At 54.8% G+C, this 22,743-nt stretch overlaps 1 protein-coding gene across 5 annotated transcripts; it reads left to right on the plus strand.

The window, feature by feature from the left end:
• The first annotated feature begins 5,798 nt into the window (after window positions 1–5,798).
• On the plus strand, window positions 5,799–19,172 carry BCL9 (BCL9 transcription coactivator). Of its 5 annotated transcripts, none has more exons than XM_004619230.2 (7): window positions 5,799–5,990; window positions 6,583–6,899; window positions 8,240–8,429; window positions 9,349–9,448; window positions 12,228–14,463; window positions 15,797–16,057; window positions 17,445–19,172. In XM_004619230.2, the coding sequence occupies exons 1-7, from the start codon at window positions 5,938–5,940 to the stop codon at window positions 18,560–18,562; spliced, it is 4,275 nt and encodes a 1,424-aa protein (XP_004619287.2). In that variant the 5' UTR covers window positions 5,799–5,937; the 3' UTR covers window positions 18,563–19,172. The 5 variants fall into 5 exon arrangements, with proteins under 5 accessions (XP_004619287.2, XP_054994646.1, XP_054994647.1 ...); XM_055138671.1 differs by having other exon boundaries at window positions 17,481–19,172; XM_055138672.1 differs by having other exon boundaries at window positions 6,583–6,677.
• Window positions 19,173–22,743: the final 3,571 nt, after the last annotated feature.

The following is a 22,743-nucleotide window of genomic DNA, read 5'->3' on the forward strand; positions in this document are numbered from 1 at the left end:
GAAGGTGTCAGCAGATGGGGGGATGCTGGGGGCCGAGGGTGGGGGTGGGGTGGTCAGGTGGCTCTTCTGTGCCCGGCTTGGCTGAGAGGCTCCGGGCAAGCATGGATTGGGAGCTGCAAATGTGGAGAGAGTTGCTGGGATGAGCCAGGCAGCGAGGGGCAGTGCAGGCATCTAGAGGCAACAGATGGCAGCACTGGGCAGAACAGGGTCAGCCGAGGGGGCAGAGAGGGCAGAGAGTGGGATCGGAGGGCCCAGAGCAGAGGTTTCCAGAAGGAGTTCGGTGCCTGGAGTAGGAGATGTGGAGGGCAGGGGCCAGCAGTGACCTTAGCAGAAACCCCCGGGGTTGGGGGTGCAGCAGGGTGCAGTGTTGAAGGGGTGAGCAACAGGCTTGAGAAGACTCACCTGACTGACCTGTGGAGGACCTTGGCTCAGAAGGGGAAAGAGGATCCAGAGCTGGATTTTGTTCTACACTTCTTTAATTTAAAAGTGGATGTGGGGGGGCTGGAGCAATAGCACAGCAGGTAGGGCATTTGACTTGCACGCGGCCAACCCGGGTTCGATTCCCAGCATCCCATATGGTCCCCTGAGAACCGCCAGGAGTAATTCTTGAGTGCAGAGCCAGGAGTAACCCCTGAGCATCGCCGGGTGTGACCCCCCCCCCAAAAAAAATGGATGCTGGTTAGAAGCATCCAGAAGGTTCGGAGATAAAAGGGATGCCCCAAGTGAAGCATGAGAATACACAGAAAGGCAGAGGGTGGGGTGAGACCCCTCAGGAGGGACTGACGGGGGTGAGGATCGGTTTGGGAGTTCTGAGGCCTCAGGCCTGCAACCGTGTTGGTGAGGATGTTCTCCTGTTAGGTTGGGCAAGGCCAGAGGCCGGGAGCGTAGGCAGGGGCAAGTGTGAGGATGTCAGTCAGGATGGGGAGTGGAGGAGAGCTTCTGTCTGAGTCACGCTGGTCCTGGTGCACACCAGCGCTGCTCCAGTGGAGCTGCTGGGTGTTTTGCTTCAGCCCGGCTCAGCCTCTGTCCATGACGGTGCTCCAGAGCACGGCCACAGGGCCTGGCTGGACTCCAGCTCTCCTGCTTCTGGGGGTCAGACAGACTTTCAGGGCTGTGGTTCTATGACCTCCACTGGGTGGAAGAGGTACTGGCCTTTTGGAACTGCCCTGGGTGGGTCACTTCACGGACAGTGCCTGGTGGAGTACCAGAGGAGGGGAGAACAGACTTCCTCCGATACTTCAGGAAAGCAGAGAAGGCTGGAGAGAGGGCGCCATGGGGAGAGCATAGGCTTGCATGCAGCCAACCCGAGTGTGAACACCGGCATCCCAAGAGTGATCCATCACCGTGTGCAGAACCAGGAGTCTAGCCCCAAGCACAGCCAGGTGTGGCCCCAAAACAACAGAGAGAAAAGCAAAGGGAAATGTTGTGTAAGTCCATCGAGGAGTTCGGGGACATAGTTATAAGGGGAAGTCCATCTCTTGTCTAGGTAATTAACCTTTTCATTGTTGTAGGGGGAGGTACTGTGGGCGGGGGTGGGGACAGGGGTCCCGGCCTCATGCAGCCTGGCAGGTGCTCTACCATGTGCTCAACCATTTGAGCCCCAATCCCTAACTAACCATTTGTGGGGGGTATTTTCTGATCCTTAAAGCTAAACAGTTGAGCACCAATTTAGAAATTTTTTTTTTTTTTGCTTTTTGGGTCACACTCAGCGATGCTCAGGGGTTACTCCTGGCTTTTGCACTCAGGAATTACTCCTGGCAGTGCTTGGGGGACCATATGGGATGCTGGGGATCGAACCTGGGTCGACCTCGTGCAAGGCAAACGCCCTACCCGCTGTGCTATCGCTCCGGCCCCAGAAAAAATTTTTTAATGAATCACCATAAATTTAAAAGTTGTTCATGGGAGGCTGGAGTGATAGCACAGCGGAGAGGGTGTTTGCCTTGCACGAGGCAGACCCGGGTTCGATTCCCAGCATCCCATATGGTCCCCCGAGCACCGCCAGGGGTAATTCCTGAGTGCAGAGCCAGGAGGAACCCCTGTGCATTGCTGGTGTGACCCAAAAACCAAAAGAAAATAAAAAGTTGTTCATGATTGAATTTCAGGTGTACAATGTTCCAACACCAATCCCTTCTTCACCAGTGTCCACGTCTCCATATATGTCCCCAGTTTCCCTCCAGGGCTCCACCCCTTGCCCCTTCCCAATGGCAAGTAATTTTTTCTCTTTTTTCCTGTTAGGCACTGTGGTTTGCACTATTGTTACTGATACAGTATCATGTATGTCGATTTCCTTCTTTTCAGCCAGTCCCTGTCCCAGGTCACCCCTTCCCTTTTTGTCCCTCCCTTCAGAGACACAAGATTCCTGCTAAGGGCCGGTTCTCCTGCTCTTCCTTTCCATTGCTTTTGGACATTAGTTATTCCCTACTATGGAGTGAGATCAGTGTGAGTCTCTCCCTCTCCCTCTGACTCATTTCACTCTGCATGATACTCTCCAGATTCATCCATCTTTTCTTCTGGCTGCGTAGTATTCTATTATGTAGATGTACTATAGCTTCTTTATCCAGTCATCTGTTCTTGGGCACTTGAGTTATTTCCAGATTTTGGCTAATTGAATAATGCTGCAATGAACATAGGAGTTCAGATGGCTTTTTTGCATTGGTGTTTAGGAACCTTGAGTCATTTTCTCAGAAGAGGAATAGCTGGGCTGTACAGAAGCTCTATTCCTAGTTTTTCTGATGAATTTCCATATTGTATTCCAAAAAGGACAGCCCCACCTGCAGTGAATGAGGATCCTTCCCCTCCGCCTCCCATCCATGCCAACACTGATTATTGTTGCTCTTTTTGATGAGTGCCAGTCTCTCCTGTGTGAGATGATATCTCATTGTTAATTTGATTTTGCATTTCCCTGATTATTAGTGATATAAAGCACTTTTTCATATGCCTTTGGGCTATTTGTATTTCTTCTTTGAGAAAGTTCCTATTCATCTCTTTTCCCCATATTTTGATGGGGTAAGAGTTTTGGTTTTTTTTTTTTAAGTTCTACCAATGCTGTATATATCTTGGGTATTAGCCCTTTATCAGATGAGTGGTGGTCGGTTATCTGTGTATTCTGGTCCTTGTTTCCATTGAGATGCAGAATCTTCTTAATATAATGTAGTCCCATTTGTGTATCCTTGCTCCCACTTGCTTGGTTAGTGGCTTTTAATCCTTAAAGATACCTCTAGCTTCAATGTCATGAAGAGTTCTATTTATGTTTACCTCTATATACCTTATAGATGCAGGTATGGTATCAAGGCCTTTAATCCATTTTGATTAGACTTTTATGCATGGTGTTAGAAAAGGATCTTGGTGGTTCTTCTTCTTTTATTTTTGCATGTGGCGCCAATTTTCCCAGCACCCTTGTTGAAGAAGCTTTCGTTTGAGCTCTAATCTTCAAATATGGGAACTAGTCTTCACCTTTGGAACTCCCTGGGAAGATATTTGGGCCAGATTTTTCCCCTGGTGATTCTGAGCATTTTTCTGTATTTAGAATCAGAAAGACAACAGCCAGGGTAACTTATTTCAACAGCTTCCGTTTATTGGGGATTGCAAGTCTGGATCTGATTCCCCATCATTCAGTGAGCCAACATGCTTCTTTCCATCTCTGCGGTCTCTCCACCTACGCAGTGATGCTAAGGAGACTGCTAAGAGAGGGAGCAGGGTCAGAGGGCACCAATTGGAAATCTGGGGACAGCTGTCCATACCCCCACGTGCCCACCATTCATCCATAAAATGCCTGTTGATCAGGGTTGGGTGAATTGTGAAAGTAAGAAACTGTAGATGCACTTTGAAAGTAAAAGTGTTTCATGTTCTCGGTGTTAAAATTAGAAATGGTCTTTGCTGCCAGCTCATCAGAGCAGCCTGGCAGATGAATGAGGTGACTGGATATTTGTCCTAGGTTATGTCCCCTTACAGGAATAAAACACACGTGGCAGGTGTCTGTCCCTGGAGAAGCTCAGGAAGGCAGGAAGGGTCCAGCTGCGTTCTTCGTGCAGCTGAGAGTCATAGATCACGTTGAATAACAGAAAAGCCCAAGGTCTTGTCTTCAAAGGACATGGTTTTCTCTGGGAGGCAGAACATAAGTGTTAGACTGTTCGATATGCTTGAGGTTGAGTGTCAAAATGTGTGGTGCAGACGGAAAGGACCAGAGCAGCTGCAGCAGCAGCGTGAGGAGGTGCCGACTGCCTGCCTTTTTCCTGAGGCACACGTTTTTCTGATGACTTGGGCTGTGTGAGAGTCATTTGCCACCTCGCTCTTGCCAGTGATTCCCAGAGTTTGGTACGAGGTTGCAAAAATGGTTTATGATTCTGTGTATTCAACTTGACAACCACAATCAGTTTTATAGTCTAAACTTGGGGGGTTCAGGGAGCTGAGGGCAATGGAGGATAAAAATACCATCTTAAAAATAATCAAGATTAAGATTTTTTTTTAGGATGCTTTCTCCTAAAATCATTATAGAAATACTCTACCAATTTTATTCTTATTCTTTTTTCTGTCTTCTCGATTTAGAGAGAGAAAAAAAGAAACAATGATGATGATGTAATTGTGTGTACTCAGACTTGACATAAATTCCTTGCAGTGTCTCAGACAAGATAGCAGGGATTATTGGAGATTCCTAAATGAAAAAATAAACATTTCACCACTGGCAGTGATCATAGCCTGGGCTAAAACTTAGAGTATAGTTGATTCCTAATTGCGGTCCCGTTTTCAAGTCTCAAAGTCTATGTAGGTGATAACCCGCAGACTACTTCTGCATTCCTTTGATCATTTGGTCTCTAATCCTGCTTATCATGGCCTTGTTGGTCCTGTAACTCCTTCAAGTAAGGTTGCAGTGGGCGGGCAAGGTTCTGTCTACAGGTGACCCATCCTGGGACAGCTTGGTGGAGGTGCCGGGGATGACAGGGTGTTGGTATCCCACACTAGTCTTGGCCTCCCTCCACAAAGGGCTTTCTCGTTTGTTTTTGGTCTAGGCTTGGGAATATTTTCTTGACCTTTATGTTTCACATTAGCCTTGCAGATTGATTCCAGAAAGTCTCTTAGCCTCTGAGGCTGTTCTTGGGCCTCCCCCGTCAGAGGCCGTTGCCATGCTTGCCCGTGCTGCCAGCCCCGTGTAAACAGCCAGCACAGGCGCCCTGCGCTCAGCATGATCCAGTCGAGAAATCGGTGTTCAGGTGGCAGAGCCGACTGTATTGGGTATGGGCTCAGTGGCTGCTTGTAGAAGGGCCTTCTTCCCACCCATGACCCTGCTAATACAAATGCAGATTAATCTGTGCCACTGTCTGAAATTGGAATGCGCTTGTTACATTGTGGGGCCACCATTTGCCATCAGAGGTGAGACATTATGTTTGTTGCCACGAATGTGGAGTACTGGGGGGTTTGGAGCATTATTTTGAAAAACGAAAAGTGGAGGTTTGGGGGCTCTTGCATTTGTAAGTAGGGAGCTGGAAGGAGCTGCCTCTGACAAGCTCACCACGGCGGGGCACAGGGCTGCCGGAGGTGAGGCTCCCACAGCAAGGCCCAGTCACACTTCCATTGCTGGAGCCCCCAGCCCCTTTGGGCAACATCTAAATGTCACGTCTCTTTCACTTCACGGGGGACCGAGAGTGAGAGGGTCACTGCTGCCCAGCCTGTCCCGGGGGCTCCAGTGTCCCTGACTCTCCTGGGCTCTCTCCCCTCAGCGCGCCCTGGAGATGCGAGAGTCTCCTTCGGAGGCAGGAGGCACACCCCCAGAGAATGCTGGAGCTGCCGCGGGGAAGGACCCACTTCCACAGCAGAGAAAAGCGACGAGGAAAAAGGAGCTAAGGGCCGCGCCCAGCCAGCGGTGGCCCCCACCCCTGCCCTCAGCAGCCACACTTGCTGCCGCTCGCCCCGTCCGTGACTGCCAGCTCAGGGCTTCGATCAATGCATCCCAGTAACCCTAAAGTGAGGAGCTCTCCGTCGGGAAACACACAGAGGTGAGGGTGTACCCGGCCCCCTGCCCCACGTGGCTCCCGAACAGGCTCCGTGCCCTTGGTCAGTCTGTGCCAGGTGTCCACTGATCACTTCTCCAGCCGGAACTCCGCCTGCCACCCTGTGGCCCAGGTGCCAGTGAGGAGATAGGCCTGGCCGCAGAGCCTTTCCTTCCACCCCACACATTCCACTTGAGTCCCCCCCTCTGGGGGTACACGCTTGTGTCCCTGGGGTTGGCATCCCAGAGACTTTCCCTCACTAGCCCATGGGTCGCCGGCACTTTCCATCCTGGCCAACAGCTGCTGCTCCTCGTGGCCGGCCAGGCGGGATTTTCATCCCAACGATGCCTGTTTGTTTACTCAGAGCTGGGCCCGGCCCAGAGTCGCTCCTCTCTGCACATAGAAACCACCGCTCTTTACTGACAGACGCCCTGGAGATGGGCCCCATGTGACGCCCGGGGCCCCTGCCGCCAGCTCGGAAGTGGGAGCCGGGCAGAGGGACAGGCAAGGGTGAGGTGGCCCACAGGGTGGTGACTCAGTCCCCAGCTGGGGTCGAGCTCCCGCCGTCTCACAGCCTCTGGTCTCTCTCTTCTTCCAGTAGCCCTAAGTCAAAGCAGGAGGTGATGGTCCGGCCCCCCACCGTGATGTCCCCATCCGGAAACCCCCAGCTGGACTCCAAATTCTCCAATCAGGGTAAACAGGGGGGCTCCGCCAGCCAGTCCCAGCCGTCCCCCTGTGAGTCCAAGAGTGGGGGCCTCACCCCCAAAGCACCCCCTGGCCCAGGTGGGAGCATGGGGCTGAAGAATGGGGCTGGAAATGGTGCCAAGGGCAAGGGGAAAAGGGAGCGAAGTATTTCCGCCGACTCCTTTGATCAGAGAGAGCCTGGGACCCCCAGCGATGACGGTGACCTGAAAGGTACGTCTACAAGCTCTGGGGACTCAGGGGCGCCGGGGCATGCCGGGAGCTGAGGCCTCCCTCCCGTGCACGACTCCCCCAGCTCGGGGGGGACAGAGCACACGGGGCCCTGGCGAGGAGCGCGGACTCTGGGGCAGGCCATTCGGACAGGGACCGTGGCTGCTTCATTGCGCTGGTGGCTGCCCCCCCCCCCAACACCCTAGGCAGTATCTCTGCCCTCTCCTCTTCTCCCTCTGAAGGACCCTCCGAGGCTCGGGTCTGTCTGGGCAGACAGGGAAGGTCCCTTGATGCTAGGTGGGTCCATCAAGATTTCAGGTTTTCCCTTCCAGTCTAAAACCCCAGATCTTGGACCGGACAGAGTCAGCAGGGAAGGGAAGGCACTAGTCTTGCACATGGCTGACCCAGGTTCAGTGCCCTGGGTCATAGCATCTCCTGAAACCCACCAACAATTAGCCCTGAACACTGTCGGATGTGGCCCAAGAAACAAAAATATAAGTAAATAAAACCCTACATGTCCTTGATCCTTGGTTAGATCCCGATGCTGGTATTCATGGAATGGAAATGCAACCCTTCCCAGCCTCCTATCCTGGTTAGCTGTGGGAATCCCGGGGGCTCTCCCCCTCTCTTTCCTTCCTCCCGTGTTTGTGCCCCCTTGCCAGGAGCACCCGTGCAGTGCTGGGTGCTGGGGCTTCAGTGCTAGCAAGACAGAGACGGCTGCAGCCCTCAAGGACCTGAGCGGCCTGGGCGGTCTGTCACTAGGCAGAACCATAGTTGAGCCTCCAAGCGCTGGGAGGAGAAACATTAGATGGACCATGGGGGCAGCGAGCAGGGTGGGCCCGGGAGGCAGGTGGGTTCAGGCACATGCAGGCCTTACCCCTGACCCAGTCCGGACCCAGCACCACGCACTTGCCCAGGCACCGCAGGGTGAAGCCCTTGACACTGAGCAGCTGTCACCAGTTGTGGCCCTGATGGCCCCATCACCCCATGCTCAAGCCCCTGACATTGAGCTCCCAACCTGGTCTGTCACCTGTCACCGGGATAGTCCCCCGGCCCCCTCACCACCATTTGTGAGGTTCCCCCAAAGGCAAAACCAAAGGAGCCAGAGGCATCTGGGCAGCCAGTCCTGGAGGTGCTAGGAGGGGTCGGGGAAGGAGGACGTGGGAGTCTGGGGAGTGAGTGGGGAGTCAGGAAGGCGAGAGGCGGAGACGCAGGGGGCTGGATGGAGCAGGCACTGGCGTGGTGCTCTCTCCTCGGGGTCTCTGGCGGGCTTGTGTCATGATGCTGTAAATGCTGGCAGCAGAGTTGTCACTCTTTCTAGAGCGAGAATCTTCTCCTCCTAGAATGTAACTCTGCTGAGCATATCAAGTCCCAGGACCCCCAGCCCACGCCACATCCGATGACCCCGTCCAGTGCTCCGGCCCCCAGGTCTTCCACCCCTTCTCATGGCCCGACCACTGCCCCTGAGCCCGCAGCTGCGCAGAAGACCCCTGCCAAGGTGGTCTATGTGTTTTCTACTGAGATGGCCAACAAGTAAGTGTATGGTGTGTCTCCTTGGGTGTGGTTGGGTCCCTATGATGGTATGGCTCTGTGGGTGCAGGTGGGTGCCTGCGATGGTGTGGCTCCCTGGGTGCAGGTCTGGACACCTGCTCTCTTCTGCTGTGAAGGGGCCCTTTCTTGCCCACTTCAATGATCACCACCCAGAGTATTGAGTCCAGGACGAGAGTACAGAAACTCGGGCTCCCCCTGCCCCAACCCCCAGAGGCCACAGGCCACGTTGCTTTCTTGATTTTTTTTTTTCCCGAGAATCTTGTTGTGCCTCTAGTTAGACACACAAGCTTTTAAAACCACGAGATGGGTGAAGGCACAGTGCACACGGATGGGGCACCTTGGTGGTCTAGCTCCGATGACCAAAGTTATCCGTGTCCATGTGAGAGTGAGGAGAGCATCGGGAGAGGAGCCTGTGGCACTCACAGGGTAACTGCTGCAGACATTTTTTTTGTAGAGTTGCTCCCAGTAGATGAGTGAATTGATGAAATTTGCTTTCTTGATCAGACCTATGGAAATGCCCTACATATTTCAGACTTTTCTTCCTCAGGGTGAGAGCTTTGGGCTGACCCTCAGGTGTTTCGAGAGCTCACATGCTGTCAGCCAGAGGTTGTGATGAGGCTTCTCTAAAACGCCCTCCACACGGACTGAGTTGAGGAAGAATATCTTGTTTTCTTTCAGGCGTGCTTAGGAACTTTGCTAACGGCTTGCTTTTGATTTTAGAAGCCTGATGGTAAATGATAGAACAAATAGCCTGTATCTCTTGGGTTTCCTCCCCATCCCATTTTCCTGGTGATTCTTTGCACTTGGCCTTTTTTCCGTTTTACATCTGGAGTTCAGGTGCTTTGGAATCATACTCAGCAGACTAGAACAAGCACATGTGTTCTCCCTCATGTCTCTGCAGAGCGGCAGAAGCTGTATTGAAGGGCCAGGTCGAAACTATCGTCTCTTTCCACATCCAGAACATCTCTGACAGCAAGACGGAGAGAAACACAGCCCCTGTGGTATGTGGCTAGCGACGGGGAACGGTATTCGGCGGCTTGGCAGTATCTATAAAGATGTGGGTAGGAACTTTCACTGATAGCGAAATCAGCTCAATGCCTGTAAGCTGTGTTCTGGACATTGAGCCTCATTCTGCAAGTGTGTCTTTGTTGTTTCCCAAGAGTGCTGGCAGAGAGATGAATTATTTGGGGGTGGGGGGTACGTGGAGGTCGGAGGTCAGGAGGCACAAAATGAAAACAGAGTCACCAGCCATCTTAGGAGGTACTGCTTGTCACCATCTCTGGTGCTTCCATGAAGGCACAAGGAGGGAAGGAAGGAGTTGAGAGGGTCAGCTCCCATCTCCCAACCTGAAATCCTCCTCTTTCTTCTCCAGTGCCTCCTTGGCACAGAGTTTGTGCCCAATAAACATGGACCCTGGCCAGCAAAACCACATACACAGTGGTATCAGAAGGGAAATGGCTGCCTCCATACTCCAGCCAGAAGCCTGGATGACCCTTGGCCCTGTAGAACCATCCAGGCTCCTTAGGGCTTATCCATCTCTCTGCAGACAGATGTTCAGAGACTGGGGGAAGTATCAATAGAGAGAGAATGTGGGTGCACGGGACTCCGTCTCTGAGTTCCCATGGCACGTGGTCCCAGCAAAGCTGCACAGGTCAGCCCTGTGCAGATGTGCACACAGGGCATCCTTCTCAAGGGTATCTGTGGCGGGCGGAGCCTTAGAGCCATGGAAACAGTCTGGGTTGGGGCATAGAATTGGAGCAAGTGGATGCTGAGCAGTGCTCTCTGATTTTTTGTTTTTTTGGGTGTTTTTTTGCTTTTTGGGTCACATCCGGCAATGCACAGGGGTTACCTCCTGGCTTTGCACTCAGGAATTACTCCTGGCGGTGCTCAGGGGACCATATGGGATGCTAGGAATTGAACCCAGGTTGGCCGAGTGCAAGGCAAACGCCCTACCCCCTGTGCTATCTCTCCAGCCCCTGAGCAGTGCTCTCTGGGCCGTGCTAGTTTAGCAGTGCTGAGGGTCTGGTCTAGGACCCCTGTGTTCTGCTCTGAAATACTGACTGCACCCGTAACACCCATCATGTGTGTGTGCTTTGCCCAGCACTCAGTCTGGCATTGGTCCTTCATAAATTATTTCAGGCCAGTCCACCGCCAGCACCAAGGGCGGCGGTCTGCAGCCAGCTGGCAGAAACAGAGCGGGGGATGCCACAAGCTACATTGCCTCTGTCGTCCCACAAACGTGTCCTGCCTACACATACTCTCATGACAATCTGTGTACAAATTTTTTATCGAATATGAAGTTGGTGATCACAGACTGAAAACAGAAATGAGATCTCTCAATCCCTGGAAACTCAAGGATCGCCCCCACACCCCAGTCCACCCCACCCTACCACCACCACCACCACCACACACACACACACACACACACACACACACACACACACACTCATGCACAGGAGCCCCACCCGGTGCCTGGGTGCCTGCTGTACAGTGTCCCTCACCCACAGAGACCTGTGATTGGCAGTGAGTCTGCCTGCCACTGGTTCTTTCAGGACCAACAGGAAGGGGTTAGGTGCAGCCTTCCACATAGAGAACTGAATCTCCCTGGGTCAGAAGTACACGGTAGGCATGTGGCACCACGCCTGCCTTCAAATGCATTCCCCCTAGTCCAGCTGCTCCCCTGGTTGCATATAGCATTGTGGAAACCTAGTGTTCTGCAGTGGGGGTGTCTGCCTGCCACCCAACAGAGAGGCATGGGAGGCAGAAGCCCAGCAGGTCCAGGTGCAGGGGTTTGTCCTTGAACTGAGATCTGTGAGCTGTGAACTGTGTCTCTGAGCTGTGTCTGAACCATGTCCGTGAACTGTGTCTGTGCCGTGACCATGAGTGTGTCTTTAAACTCCATCTGTGACCTGTGTCTATGATCTGTGTCTGTGAGCCGTGTCTGAGCCATGTGTAGGAATCATGTCTGTGAGCTGTGTCTGAGCCATATGTAGGAACCATGTTCGTGAGTTGTGCCTGTGAACTGTGTTCGTGAGCCATGTCTGTGAGCTGTGAAACATGTCATGAGCCATGTCTGTGAGCCCTGTCTGTGAACTGCTTCTGAGCCATGTCTGTGAGCAGTGTCTGTGAGCTGTGTCTGAGCCACATCTAGGAACTGTGTCTGTGTCATGCCCATGAGCCATGTCTGGGAGCCCTGTCTGAGCCATGTGTAGGAACCGTATTTGTGAACCGTGTCTGAGTGTTGTGTCGGTAAGCAGTGAGCTGTGACTTTGAGCGGTGTCTGAACCACATCTAGGAATTGTGTCTATGAGCTGTGTGTCTGTGAGCCGTGTGTAGGAACCGTGTCCATGGACCATGTCTGTAAGCCATGTGTGAGTCATATCTAGGATCTATGTCTGTGAACTGTGTCCATGAGCTGTATCTGTGAGCCATGTCCATGATCAGTGTCTGTGGGCTGTGTCTGAGCCACATGTAGGAACTGTGTGTGTGAACTGTATCCATGAGCTGTGTCCGTGAGCCATGTCTGAGCCATGTGTAGGAACAATATTTATGAACCGTGTCTGAGTGCCGTGTCTGTGAGCCATGTACTGTGAGCCATGTACTGTGAGCTGTGTCTGAGCCACATCTAGGAACTGTGTCCCCGAGCCGTGTCCATGAGCTGTAGCTATGGCAGTGTGTTCTGCGTGTGGGTTTCAGGACAGGGAATGGACCCTGTGACACTCCCTGTAGGGTTTCTGTCTGCTTATTCACTGGTGCTCTCTGAATCTCTTCTGTCTTCAGAACACTCAGTTGCCCACCCTCCGAAATGACCCGAAGCCTCTGCCGCAGCAGCCTCCAGCTCCAGCCAGCCAGGACCAGAACACCTCCCAGAACCCCAGGCTGCAGCCAGCACCGCCTGGGTCAGCCCCGGCCCCCAAGCCCACCACCGCCCCACGTCCCCTCGACCAGGACAGCCCCGGGCTGGAAACCAAGCTCCTGCCAAGCTCGGGCAGCCCTGCCGGCCCCACACCCCTGCCCCCTGAGAGCACGGGGCCCAGCTCGACCCCCAACAACCGTGCCGTGACCCCCGTCTCCCAGGGAAGCAGCAGCTCCTCAACAGACCCCAAAGCGCCCCCACCGCCCCCTGTGCCCGGTGGGGAGCCCCCAACTCTGGGCGAGAACCCCGACGGGCTGTCTCAGGAGCAGCTGGAGCACCGGGAGCGCTCCCTGCAGACGCTCCGGGACATCCAGCGCATGCTGTTCCCTGACGAGAGGGAGTTCCCCGGGGGCCCAGGTGGGGGCCCCCCGCAGAACCCTGGCGCACTGGACGGCCCGCAGAAGAAAGTGGAAGGGCCCATACAGGCCATGATGGCGCAATCCCAAAGCCTTGGCAAGGGTCCCGGGCCCCGGACGGACGTGGGAGCCCCCTTTGGCCCCCAGGGACACAGGGACGTGCCCTTCTCTCCCGATGAGATGGTTCCACCGCCCATGAATGCCCAGCCCGGGCCCCTGGGGCCTGAACACCTGGATCACATGAGCCCCGAGCAGATGGCCTGGCTGAAGCTGCAGCAGGAGTTCTACGAGGAGAAGCGGAGGAAGCAGGAGCAAGTGGCGGCACAGCAGTCCTCTCTGCAGGACATGCTGGTCCACCCGCACGGGCCCCGGGGTGTGGTCCGTGGGCCGCCCCCGCCCTACCAGATGCCCCCTAATGAGGGCTGGGGGCCCGGGGGTGCGGAGGCCTTCACTGATGGGCTGGGCGTGCCACACACGCTGCCCCCCAGGGCCATGGCGCCCCACCCTGGCGTGGCCGGGAGCCAAATGCGTCTCCCCAGCTTTGCGGGAATGATCAACTCTGACATGGATGGGCCAGGAGTCCCCAACCCCGCGTCACGGCCGGGCCTTCCCGGAGTCAGCTGGCCCGACGACGTGCCCAAACTCCCGGACGCCCGTAACTTCCCGCCCGGTCCCGGCGTATTCAGCGGCCCCGGGCGAGGGGATCGTTTCCCCAACCCCCAGGGACTGTCGGAGGAGATGTTCCAGCAACAGCTGGCTGAGAAGCAGCTGGGCCTGCCCCCGGGCATGGGCCTGGAGGGTGCCCGGCCCGGCCTGGAGCTGAACAGGATGATGCCAGGAGCCCAGCGGCACCTGGAGCCCGGGAACAACCCTATTTTCCCGAGGGTCCCGGTGGAAGGCCCTCTGAGCCCCTCCAGGGGCGACTTCCCAAAGGGGATGCCCGCCCAGCTGGGCCCCGGGAGGGAGCTGGAGTTTGGGATGGTCCCCGGCGGGATGAAGGGAGACGTGACACTCAATGTGGGCCTGGGCGCCAACCCTCCCATGATACCTCAGAAGCTGCGCGAACCTGGCCCGGGTCCCGAGGAGATGCTGAAGCCACGCCCTGGCGGCCCCGAGCTGCTGCCCGCTCAGCAGAAGATGGTGCCCTTGCCCTTCGGGGAGCACCCGCAGCAGGAGTACGGCTTGGGCCCCCGGCCCTTCCTCCCCGTGTCTCAGGGGCCCGGTGGGGGCTTGCGGAGTCTCAGAGAGCCCGCGGGGCCTGACCAAAGGACTAACAGCCGGCTCAGCCACATGCCACCTCTACCTCTCAACGCCCCCAGCAGCGCCCCCAGCCTCGGCGCTGCGCCCCCCGGCCCACGCGGCCTGGGCCGCAAGCCCCTGGACATCTCCGTGGCCGGCAGCCAGGTGCACTCCCCAGGCCTCAATCCTCTGAAGTCGCCCACCATGCGCCAGGTGCAGTCGCCCATGCTGGGCTCCCCCTCGGGGAACCTCAAGTCCCCCCAGACTCCGTCACAGCTGGCGGGCATGCTGGCGGGCCCCGCTGCTGCTGCCTCCATCAAGTCCCCCCCGGTCTTGGGGTCCGCTGCTGCTTCGCCTGTGCACCTCAAGTCTCCGTCGCTCCCTGCCCCGTCCCCTGGATGGACCTCCTCTCCGAAGCCTCCCCTGCAGAGCCCCGGGGTCCCCCCGAACCACAAAGCGCCCCTCCCCATGGCCTCCCCAGCCATGCTAGCGAATGTGGAATCAGGTCAGTGTGGGCGCTGAGGCCGCATTCAACAGCTTTCAGGAAACTGTCGGCCCCGGTGGATGTGCTTGCCAGAGCAGGGGGCCTCTGCCAGGGAGGGCGGCTTGGTGGCAAAGGGCAAAGGCGGTACCCCATGGAGTGAGGCACTGGTGTGACCCAGCCCCGAGGGCAGGAGCATTGAAAGGAGATGGGGGGCAGGGGCGGGTGCTGCGGGGAAACTGCAGGGGTGACCTGGGCTTGCCTTTCAGGCAGCCAGCCCCAGCCCCACCTCTGGCACCAGCACTGAGGCAGGAAGTAGCTCCCAAGTGCTGTTGGGTGTGGCACAATGACACGACCCTTCTCTGCACATTTCCCTCTTCGTTCCCCCAAGCAGGAAGGGGAAATGGCACATACAAGTCACTTGATGGGATACTTGATGTGGGCAAAGAAAGGTTCTTACCAGAGTAAACAAGACTCCTTATATACCAGGCTCACACACTAGGGGGCAGTATCGAGATTCTGAGGGTGAGCCTTAGGAGAGGAATCTGAATAAGGGGTAGTTCTTGTGTGTGCTGACCAGTCCCTTTTCATGGGCTGCTGTGCTCACAGACCCACCACCCCATTCAGGGCATTTTCTGCCCGGGGGTGGCGCCCGCCTACAGCTGTGGTTTGTGAGTTGGATGAGCGGTGGTCAGCAGCAGGTGGCTTCTGGGGGCTTACTACCAGGCCTGTGCGAGCCTGAGCTTGAGAAAGACTTAGGGTCCTTCCAAGCTGAGTTGTGTCTGCAGGGTAGCCATTCACTAAAGCACTTTGATGGGGCTGCCCCGGAGACCACAGTAGTTCAGCTGTCTCGGTGGAGGAAATCAGTCAAAATCGTGGGCGGGGGGAGGGAGGGCAGAGCACTATCACAGCAGGGTGGGTGCTTGCCTTGCACATTGCCTGGCCAGGAGGAATCCCTGAGCACCACCAGCTATGACCCAGCCCCCCTCACTCTCCCCCCACCCCTGCCTCTCCATACTGGCCAGCTTCGGGGCATCCTAAGACCTGGGTGGAATTCTGAGTTCTGACTGGCATGGGAAAGCCATGCATTTGTTTCACATCTTTGTGGAGAAATAGTTGTCAGTCTAGACTACATTTCACCTCCCCCTCTGCTGCTCCATCACCTCCTGAACCCACCACAGCCTCCCTGAGCGTACACAGAACTTGACTGGGAAGACTGATGTGTCATGTCCTAGGTCTCATTGTCTTCCTCTTATGTCTCCTTCCTGGCCTCGCCAGCTCATGAGCCTGGGCCCAGCGGCCTTCGAGAGGACTCTAATTCCCTGCCCGTTCTTGTATTTTTGCTCCCTTCTCCTAGGTGGCCCTCCCCCTCCCACCGCCAGCCAGCCTGCCTCTGTGAATCTCCCCGGAAGTCTTCCCTCCAGCACACCGTACTCCATGCCTCCCGAGCCAACCCTCTCCCAGAACCCGCTCTCGATTATGATGTCTCGGATGTCCAAGTTTGCGATGCCCAGTTCCACCCCATTGTACCACGATGCCATCAAGACCGTGGCCAGCTCCGATGACGACTCCCCTCCAGCGCGCTCCCCAAACTTGCCGTCTATGAATAACATGCCAGGTGAGCGGTTGCTAGCGCACGCTGGGTTGGGGGTGGCGGGGGGAGAAACTACTCACGCTTTTCCTGGAGGGCCGAAGTGCTGGCTGTGGGTTCAGTGAGTTGGAAGAGGGCACCATCTGAGACATCTACAAGAGAACTATAGTGTCCCCTAGAGCCAAGCTGCTCCAACCGGGGGTGGGGGGCAGTGTCACAGAGTACAGAGTTGTTGGCGCAGTTGTTGGCGGTGGGGTCACAAAACTTGGCAGCAGTGAAAGGTTTCCGGGCCCGAGACAACCAAAGCTTTGAATGCCGAACCTGAGCTATTTCTGCCAGCTCTCACTGCTTGGTGTTTCTTTTTCCTCTTTTTTTCTGGTGAAAACAGGGTTGCAGATGAAGGGAACCCTGAGCTAGAGGAACACAGGAGTGAAACTTTTTTATTAAGTTGATTCAGTATTTGAGAAGAAACAGGTTCCCTTGTAGCTCACAGACGTGCCATGGGCCTGCATGTGGGGTCTGGATCTCCCAGAGCGGTGCTCCATTTTGCTGATGGGGAGGAGAGTGGGGGTCTTTAGTGTCTCATGGGAGGGGCACCTCAGCCCACAAGCCACCGCAGGACTCTGGCCAGCAGGAAGCCTGTTTGCTAGGGAAATGCTTTCTCCAGTGTTTTCTCGCCTTCTTTCTCCTCTGCTCTCTTGTTCCTGCCTCCCCAACCCATCCCAGCTCCCTCACTTGAGGTTCCTCTCTGAGAGAAGCAGTTTGAGGTGGAGAAAGTGTGTGGCCAAAAGGTGCGCCCAGTGTTCTGTGCAAGTTCCGGTTTGCTTTCCCTGCCAATGGCAGCAGTGCTCAGGCGCCCCCTCCCCTGGCCCAGTGTTGCTCCGTGAGACCAGGTGCCGACATAACCCACCACAGCACTTTCCATTCCTATCGGCAGCTTCTGCCACGTCTCAAGAAGCTGGAATTTGACACGCTCATTCGGGGATGAGTGGGGATCCTGGCCAGATATCCCTTGGGACAGTCTCGCTTTGTTGCTTCAGTTCTTGGTCTTTATGACTTTGAGGTTAATACTCTTCTCCCAGAGAACCACTTCCAAGCCTCCCAGGCAGGAGGCTGCCCTCATTCAAGTGTTTATTGACTTGTCACTCCACGTTGGAGACTCCCCTGTCTTCTGTTACACTTCTGTCCAACAGCTCAAGATTGTGCAGTAGGTCACCAGCCATATACCCCAGGGTGTTGTATAACCTTATCTAAAACAGGGGTTGAGTGTTTCTATATGTTTTTCTCAGCATAGTGTCGGGCACATTTGATGCACCTTTGTTTGGTGGGGCTGGGGCAGGTGATGTGGAGTCTTGTAGGGTATTTTTCTCCAAGTTTCTTTTGGCTGATTCTTTTGATATCTTCATTTTTCTAGGAATGGGCATTAATACACAGAATCCTCGAATTTCAGGTCCAAACCCTGTGGTTCCGATGCCGACCCTCAGCCCGATGGGAATGACGCAGCCGCTGTCTCACTCCAACCAGATGCCCTCCCCGAATGCCATGGCCCCCAACATCCCCCCTCACGGGGTCCCCATGGGGCCAGGCCTGATGTCACACAACCCAATCATGGGGCACGGGTCCCAGGAGCCCCCGATGGTCCCTCAAGGACGGATGGCATTCCCCCAGGGCTTCCCCCCGGTGCAGTCTCCACCTCAGCAGGTGCCCTTCCCCCACAATGGCCCCAGCGGCGGCCAGGGCAACTTTGCGGGAGCCGTAGCTTTCCCTGGAGAAGGCCCCCTTGGTCGCCCTGGCACCCTGCCCCAGAGCTCGGCCGATGCAGCACTTTGCAAGCCTGGAGGCCCGGGGGGCCCCGACCCCTTCACTGTCCTGGGGAACAGCATGCCTTCCGTGTTCACAGACCCAGATCTGCAGGAGGTCATCAGGCCTGGAGCCACGGGCATACCTGAGTTCGACCTGTCTCGCATTATCCCGTCCGAGAAGCCCAGCCAGACACTGCAATATTTCCCACGAGGGGACGTACCCGGCCGCAAACAGCCACAGGCGCCAGGGCCTGGCTTTCCGCATATGCAGGGGATGATGGGGGAACAGGCCCCCAGAATGGGGCTGGCATTGCCTGGCATGGGGGGCCCTGGGCCAGTGGCTACCCCGGACATCCCTCTCGGTACAGCTCCGTCCATGCCCGGTCACAACCCCATGCGGCCGCCGGCCTTCCTCCAGCAGGGCATGATGGGCCCCCACCACCGGATGATGTCACCAGCACAATCCACCATGCCCGGCCAGCCCGGCCTGATGAGCAACCCCGCTGCACCCGTGGGCATGATCCCTGGCAAAGACCGGGGTCCGGCTGGGCTCTACAGCCACCCCGGGCCCGTGGGCTCCCCGGGCATGATGATGTCCGTGCAGGGCATGATGGGCCCCCAACAGAACATCATGATCCCCCCGCAGATGCGGCCCCGGGGCATGGCGGCTGACGTGGGCATGGGCGCCTTTAGCCAAGGACCTGGCAATCCAGGGAACATGATGTTTTAAGCTGCTACGGTCGGATGCGCCGGTCCTTGTGGAGACGAGATTGCGGGCCCCAAGCTGTGTCGAGGGCGTCCCAAGAGCACTGCTGGGTCCCCCCCCCCCCGCAGGAGGAGCAAGACCGGGGACTGCGGGGGGAGGGGGCACTCAAGAATGTATGGGTCTGCGGGAACAAACGATTCAGTTCATCACGAGGCGTGTTTTTTTTTAAGATTTATTTTCTAAAGATTATTTTTGTGAACTTGGGTATCCCGCGATGGCACCTGCTTTGGGGGCCACCACGCGTCGTGCTGCGCGTTCTCTGTCCGTTTGCGTCTTTGGACTGGCCTCTCGCAGGATTCTTGGCCAGTTTCGTCTTCCCCCCCCCCTTGCTTTGGGCTTTATTTTTGTGTGTACTGTACTATATTGTAAAAGGGATTTTAGCCGAGACGTTAGGCTTTGGGACAGGAGGAGAACAGGAATGCCGGGCTGTTTACTTTTAGGTGGAGAATCCATCTTCAGACCTTTGGACTATTTTCTTTTCGACTCCAGTGTATAGAAAAACCAAACTACAACCTCAGAGCAGAGTATTAATGAAAAGCACAAAAAAAAAAAAATCCTGAAAAAAAAAAAGGAACTAAGTTCAGAGAAGGCTTGGGGTGGGGGGACCTTTCTTTTGGAAAATGATGAACTTAGGACGTTTGTTTTCAATTCGACTGTCTGTCTCGCCCAGTCTCCTGCCTCTGCACATCTGTCCTCCGCCAGCCCCTCTCCTTCCTTGCCCCTTGGTGTGGGCTCCTCCCCCCCAACCCCCCCCACCGTCCCGTGACCCAGCCCTGCTCCCAGTTTTCCCTTCGGCAGCTGCAATACACGGTGTTCTTTGGGGGAAATCAAGCCTTGGCGTCACCTTCCCCACCGGGCCTCCCCGGCCTCAGGAGAGAGATGGTCTGTCCTTGGCTGGTCCATGACCCCCTTCACCCCCTTTTCTTCCCAGCTCACCTTCCCCAGCCCACCTAGTTTTTTCTCTCCTTTTCTTCAGAATTCCCAAGTGAATTTTTTTTTTTTAATGTGGGAGTGGAACAGATGCTAAAAGCTATCCAGGGTTTTGGTTTTGGTTTTCGATTTTAATTTTGTGGTTCTGGCCCTCCCCCGCTCCTCCCCTCTCCCCCTCCATCCCATGCGTAAAACGTTCTGTGTATCCTCCATTAAATTTGGTACAAAACCACTCACCAGAGCTGTGGTGTCAGAAAAATAAAATATATTGTTTCTTACAAAAATGAGCTGCCTCTTCCTGTGGGTTTCTGTCATTTTAATCCAGGGTGTTGTGGTTTGCGGGAAGTGGGGGATAAAGGGGGGCGATGCTGGTAGAACAGCGCCTGTATACCGAAGCTGATGGAGGAGAGAAGCGGGTGAAGCGTGTCAGGCTTGCTCCTGTGGCCCATCTCGGCCACCACAACATCCTTGCTCCTGAGCTTTTCTGGCCTCCCACCCCCTTGTCACTCTGGGACCCCTAGAAATCAACCTGCTCTAACATCTGGGTGCTGGCATGCACCAGCAGTGACTCATGCTTGGCTGTGGCTTAATTAGAACCAAATAGCAACATCATCTGCCTGATGAAAGCTGCCTCCACCCCGTGGGTCGCAGGGGAAGCACATCTCCCACTCTGCAAAGAGCAAGCCTGGTCCTGTTGCTGAACTTGGCCTCTACCAGCCATCCACAGTCTACATGAGGAAACGCTCTGGAGCCAATTCAATGGGGTGGAGGAGTGGGGAAGAGCAAAGGCAGGTTCCAGTCACCTGGAGAAGTTAGAGAACCTCACTGGACTGTAGGTGAAGCCTAATTAACCTTCTAGGCCTGGGTCTACACCTCAGCAGCCCACCTCCTGCACAGCTCGGTCCCACAGCTGTCACAGCTCAGTCCCCGCAGGTCAGTCCCCACAGCTCAGTCCCCTCAGCTCAGTGCTCACAGCTCAGTCCCCTCAGTTCAGTCCCTGCAGCTCAGTCCCCTCAGCTTAGTCCCCTCAGCTCAGTCCCCACAGTTCAGCCCCTCAGCTCAGTCCCCTCAGCTCAGTCCCCTCAGCTCAGTCCCCACAGTTCAGTCCCCATAGCTCAACATTTCCTGGATGGAGGGCAGGGTGGGTGTTCAAACAGGGTATGGGAACAGGAGAGATCAGCTGGAGCCTAGATGGGGTGTGCAGGAAGAAATGCACCCAGAGAGAGTTGGAGAGAGAGAGCACAGCAGGGATGTCGCTTTTTTTGCATGCAGCCAACCCAGGTTTGACCCCTAGCACCGCATAAGGTACCCGAGTACCAGGAGTGAGTGATCCCTGAGAGAAGAGTCAGGACACACCACAAACATCAGATTGGGGACTGGGATAGTAGTACAGCAGGCAGGGAGCTTGCCTTGCGCACAGCTGACCAGGTTCAATTCCCAGTATCCCATATGGTCGTCTGAGCCCCACCAGAGATAATCCCTGATCAGAGTCAGTAGAAAACAAAAACAAAAAACATCAACTTCTATCACATTTCCCTTGCTTCTTGAATGACCTGAGCATTTTTAAGACTTTCTTTTCTCTAATCCAGAATGGTCTCTTTTATTTAGTCACAAGTCCTTATCTTTGTTTGTTTGTTTGTTTTTGAGCCAAACCAGGGGTGCTCAGGGATTACTCCTGGCTTTGCTCTCAGGAATTACTCCTGGCAGTGCTTGGGGAATCATATGGGATGCTAAGGATGGAACCCAGGACTGCAGCATGCAAGGCAAGCGCCCTACCCACTATACTATCGATCCAGTCCCACAGAGCCTTATCTTTAAGAAAATTCATGAAATCTGAACTTGAGAACATGATGGTTAGATTTTAATGACACATTTATGACCTGCTGTGTATAAAGTACAGCCAGTCTGTACTCAAAGCGTTTCTGCCCGAGGGAGTTTAATAATAAGCTTAGTGAAAAGGACAGAGAGAAGGTTGGAATTCCTGTAAGCCAGAAATGCCATTCCCATTCCTCACTATTTCTTTCAGCTCCTTATGGGGGTCACTGGAACCTCAGTCTGTCTAGAGGTGGCTGCACACCTGACACCAGCTTTTGGACTCTGCCCTGAGCCAACACTGATATCAGAAATGCTGAGGGGAAGAAGAGTAAAGAGAAGGTGAAGACTGTTCACAACAGCCAGAATTTGGAAACAACTCAAGTACCCAAGAACAGATGACTGGTTAAAGAAACTTTGGTACATCTACACAATGGGATACTATGCAGCTGTTAGGAAAAATGAAGTCATGAAATTTGCTTATAAGTCGATGGACATGGAGAGTATCATGCTAAGTGAAATGAGTCAGAGAGAGAGGGACAGACATAGAACTACTGCACTCATTTGTGGAATATAAAAATAACATGAGACTGACACCCAAAGACAGTAGGGCCAGGAATTTTGCTCCATCGTTGGTAGCCTGCCTCATGAGCTAGGGGAGAAGGCAGCTGGTTGGAGGGATAAGTTCTGGATGGGAGATGTGTGCTGAAAGTAGATACTGGACTTAGATATCTGTATTGCAAACCATAATGCCCCAAAGTAGAGAGAGAGTATGGGAAAATTGTCTGCCATGGAGGCGGGGGAGAGGGGTAATATAGCAGGGGAGGGATACTGGGGACATTGGTGGTAGAAAATGTGCACTGGTGGAGGGATGTAGTGTTCAATTCATTGTATGACTGAAACTCAAACATGAAAGCTTTGTAACTGTATCTCACGGTGATTCAATAAAAAAGAAAACAGAGAGAAAGAGAGAGTGAGAGAGAGAGAGAGAGAGAGAGAGAGAAGGTGCAAAAAAATATCTCCTTACATGAAAGGAAGCTTGGAAGTATTTGGTTAACTCCCAAACACACAGGAACTCAGGCTTCTCTTGCCAAACACCCCCCAGAGTGGAGCAATTGTGAGAGGCCCAGAGGTTCCCAAGGTCAGGTCTTTGGGGTGGCCTGGAGAGAGGACAGGACATGTGGACGTGTGTCTCGGGGGAGAAAATCTACCCACAGTCTCTCCAGCCACCCGCTGCTTCTCCCACTGAGGCTGGAGCCAGGCTGGAAGGCAGAGAAATCGTACAAGCCACAGCTCTCCTTAGTGTTTCAGGACTGCGGGTGGAGTTAAGTCCTCAGATCTCCTTTTTATTTATTTGATCACACCTCAAGTTCAAGACCTCCTCGTGTGGGTTTCTCATTTCT

Source organism: Sorex araneus, chromosome 5, assembly GCF_027595985.1.
Source record: "Sorex araneus isolate mSorAra2 chromosome 5, mSorAra2.pri, whole genome shotgun sequence".
NCBI lineage: Eukaryota > Metazoa > Chordata > Mammalia > Eulipotyphla > Soricidae > Sorex > Sorex araneus.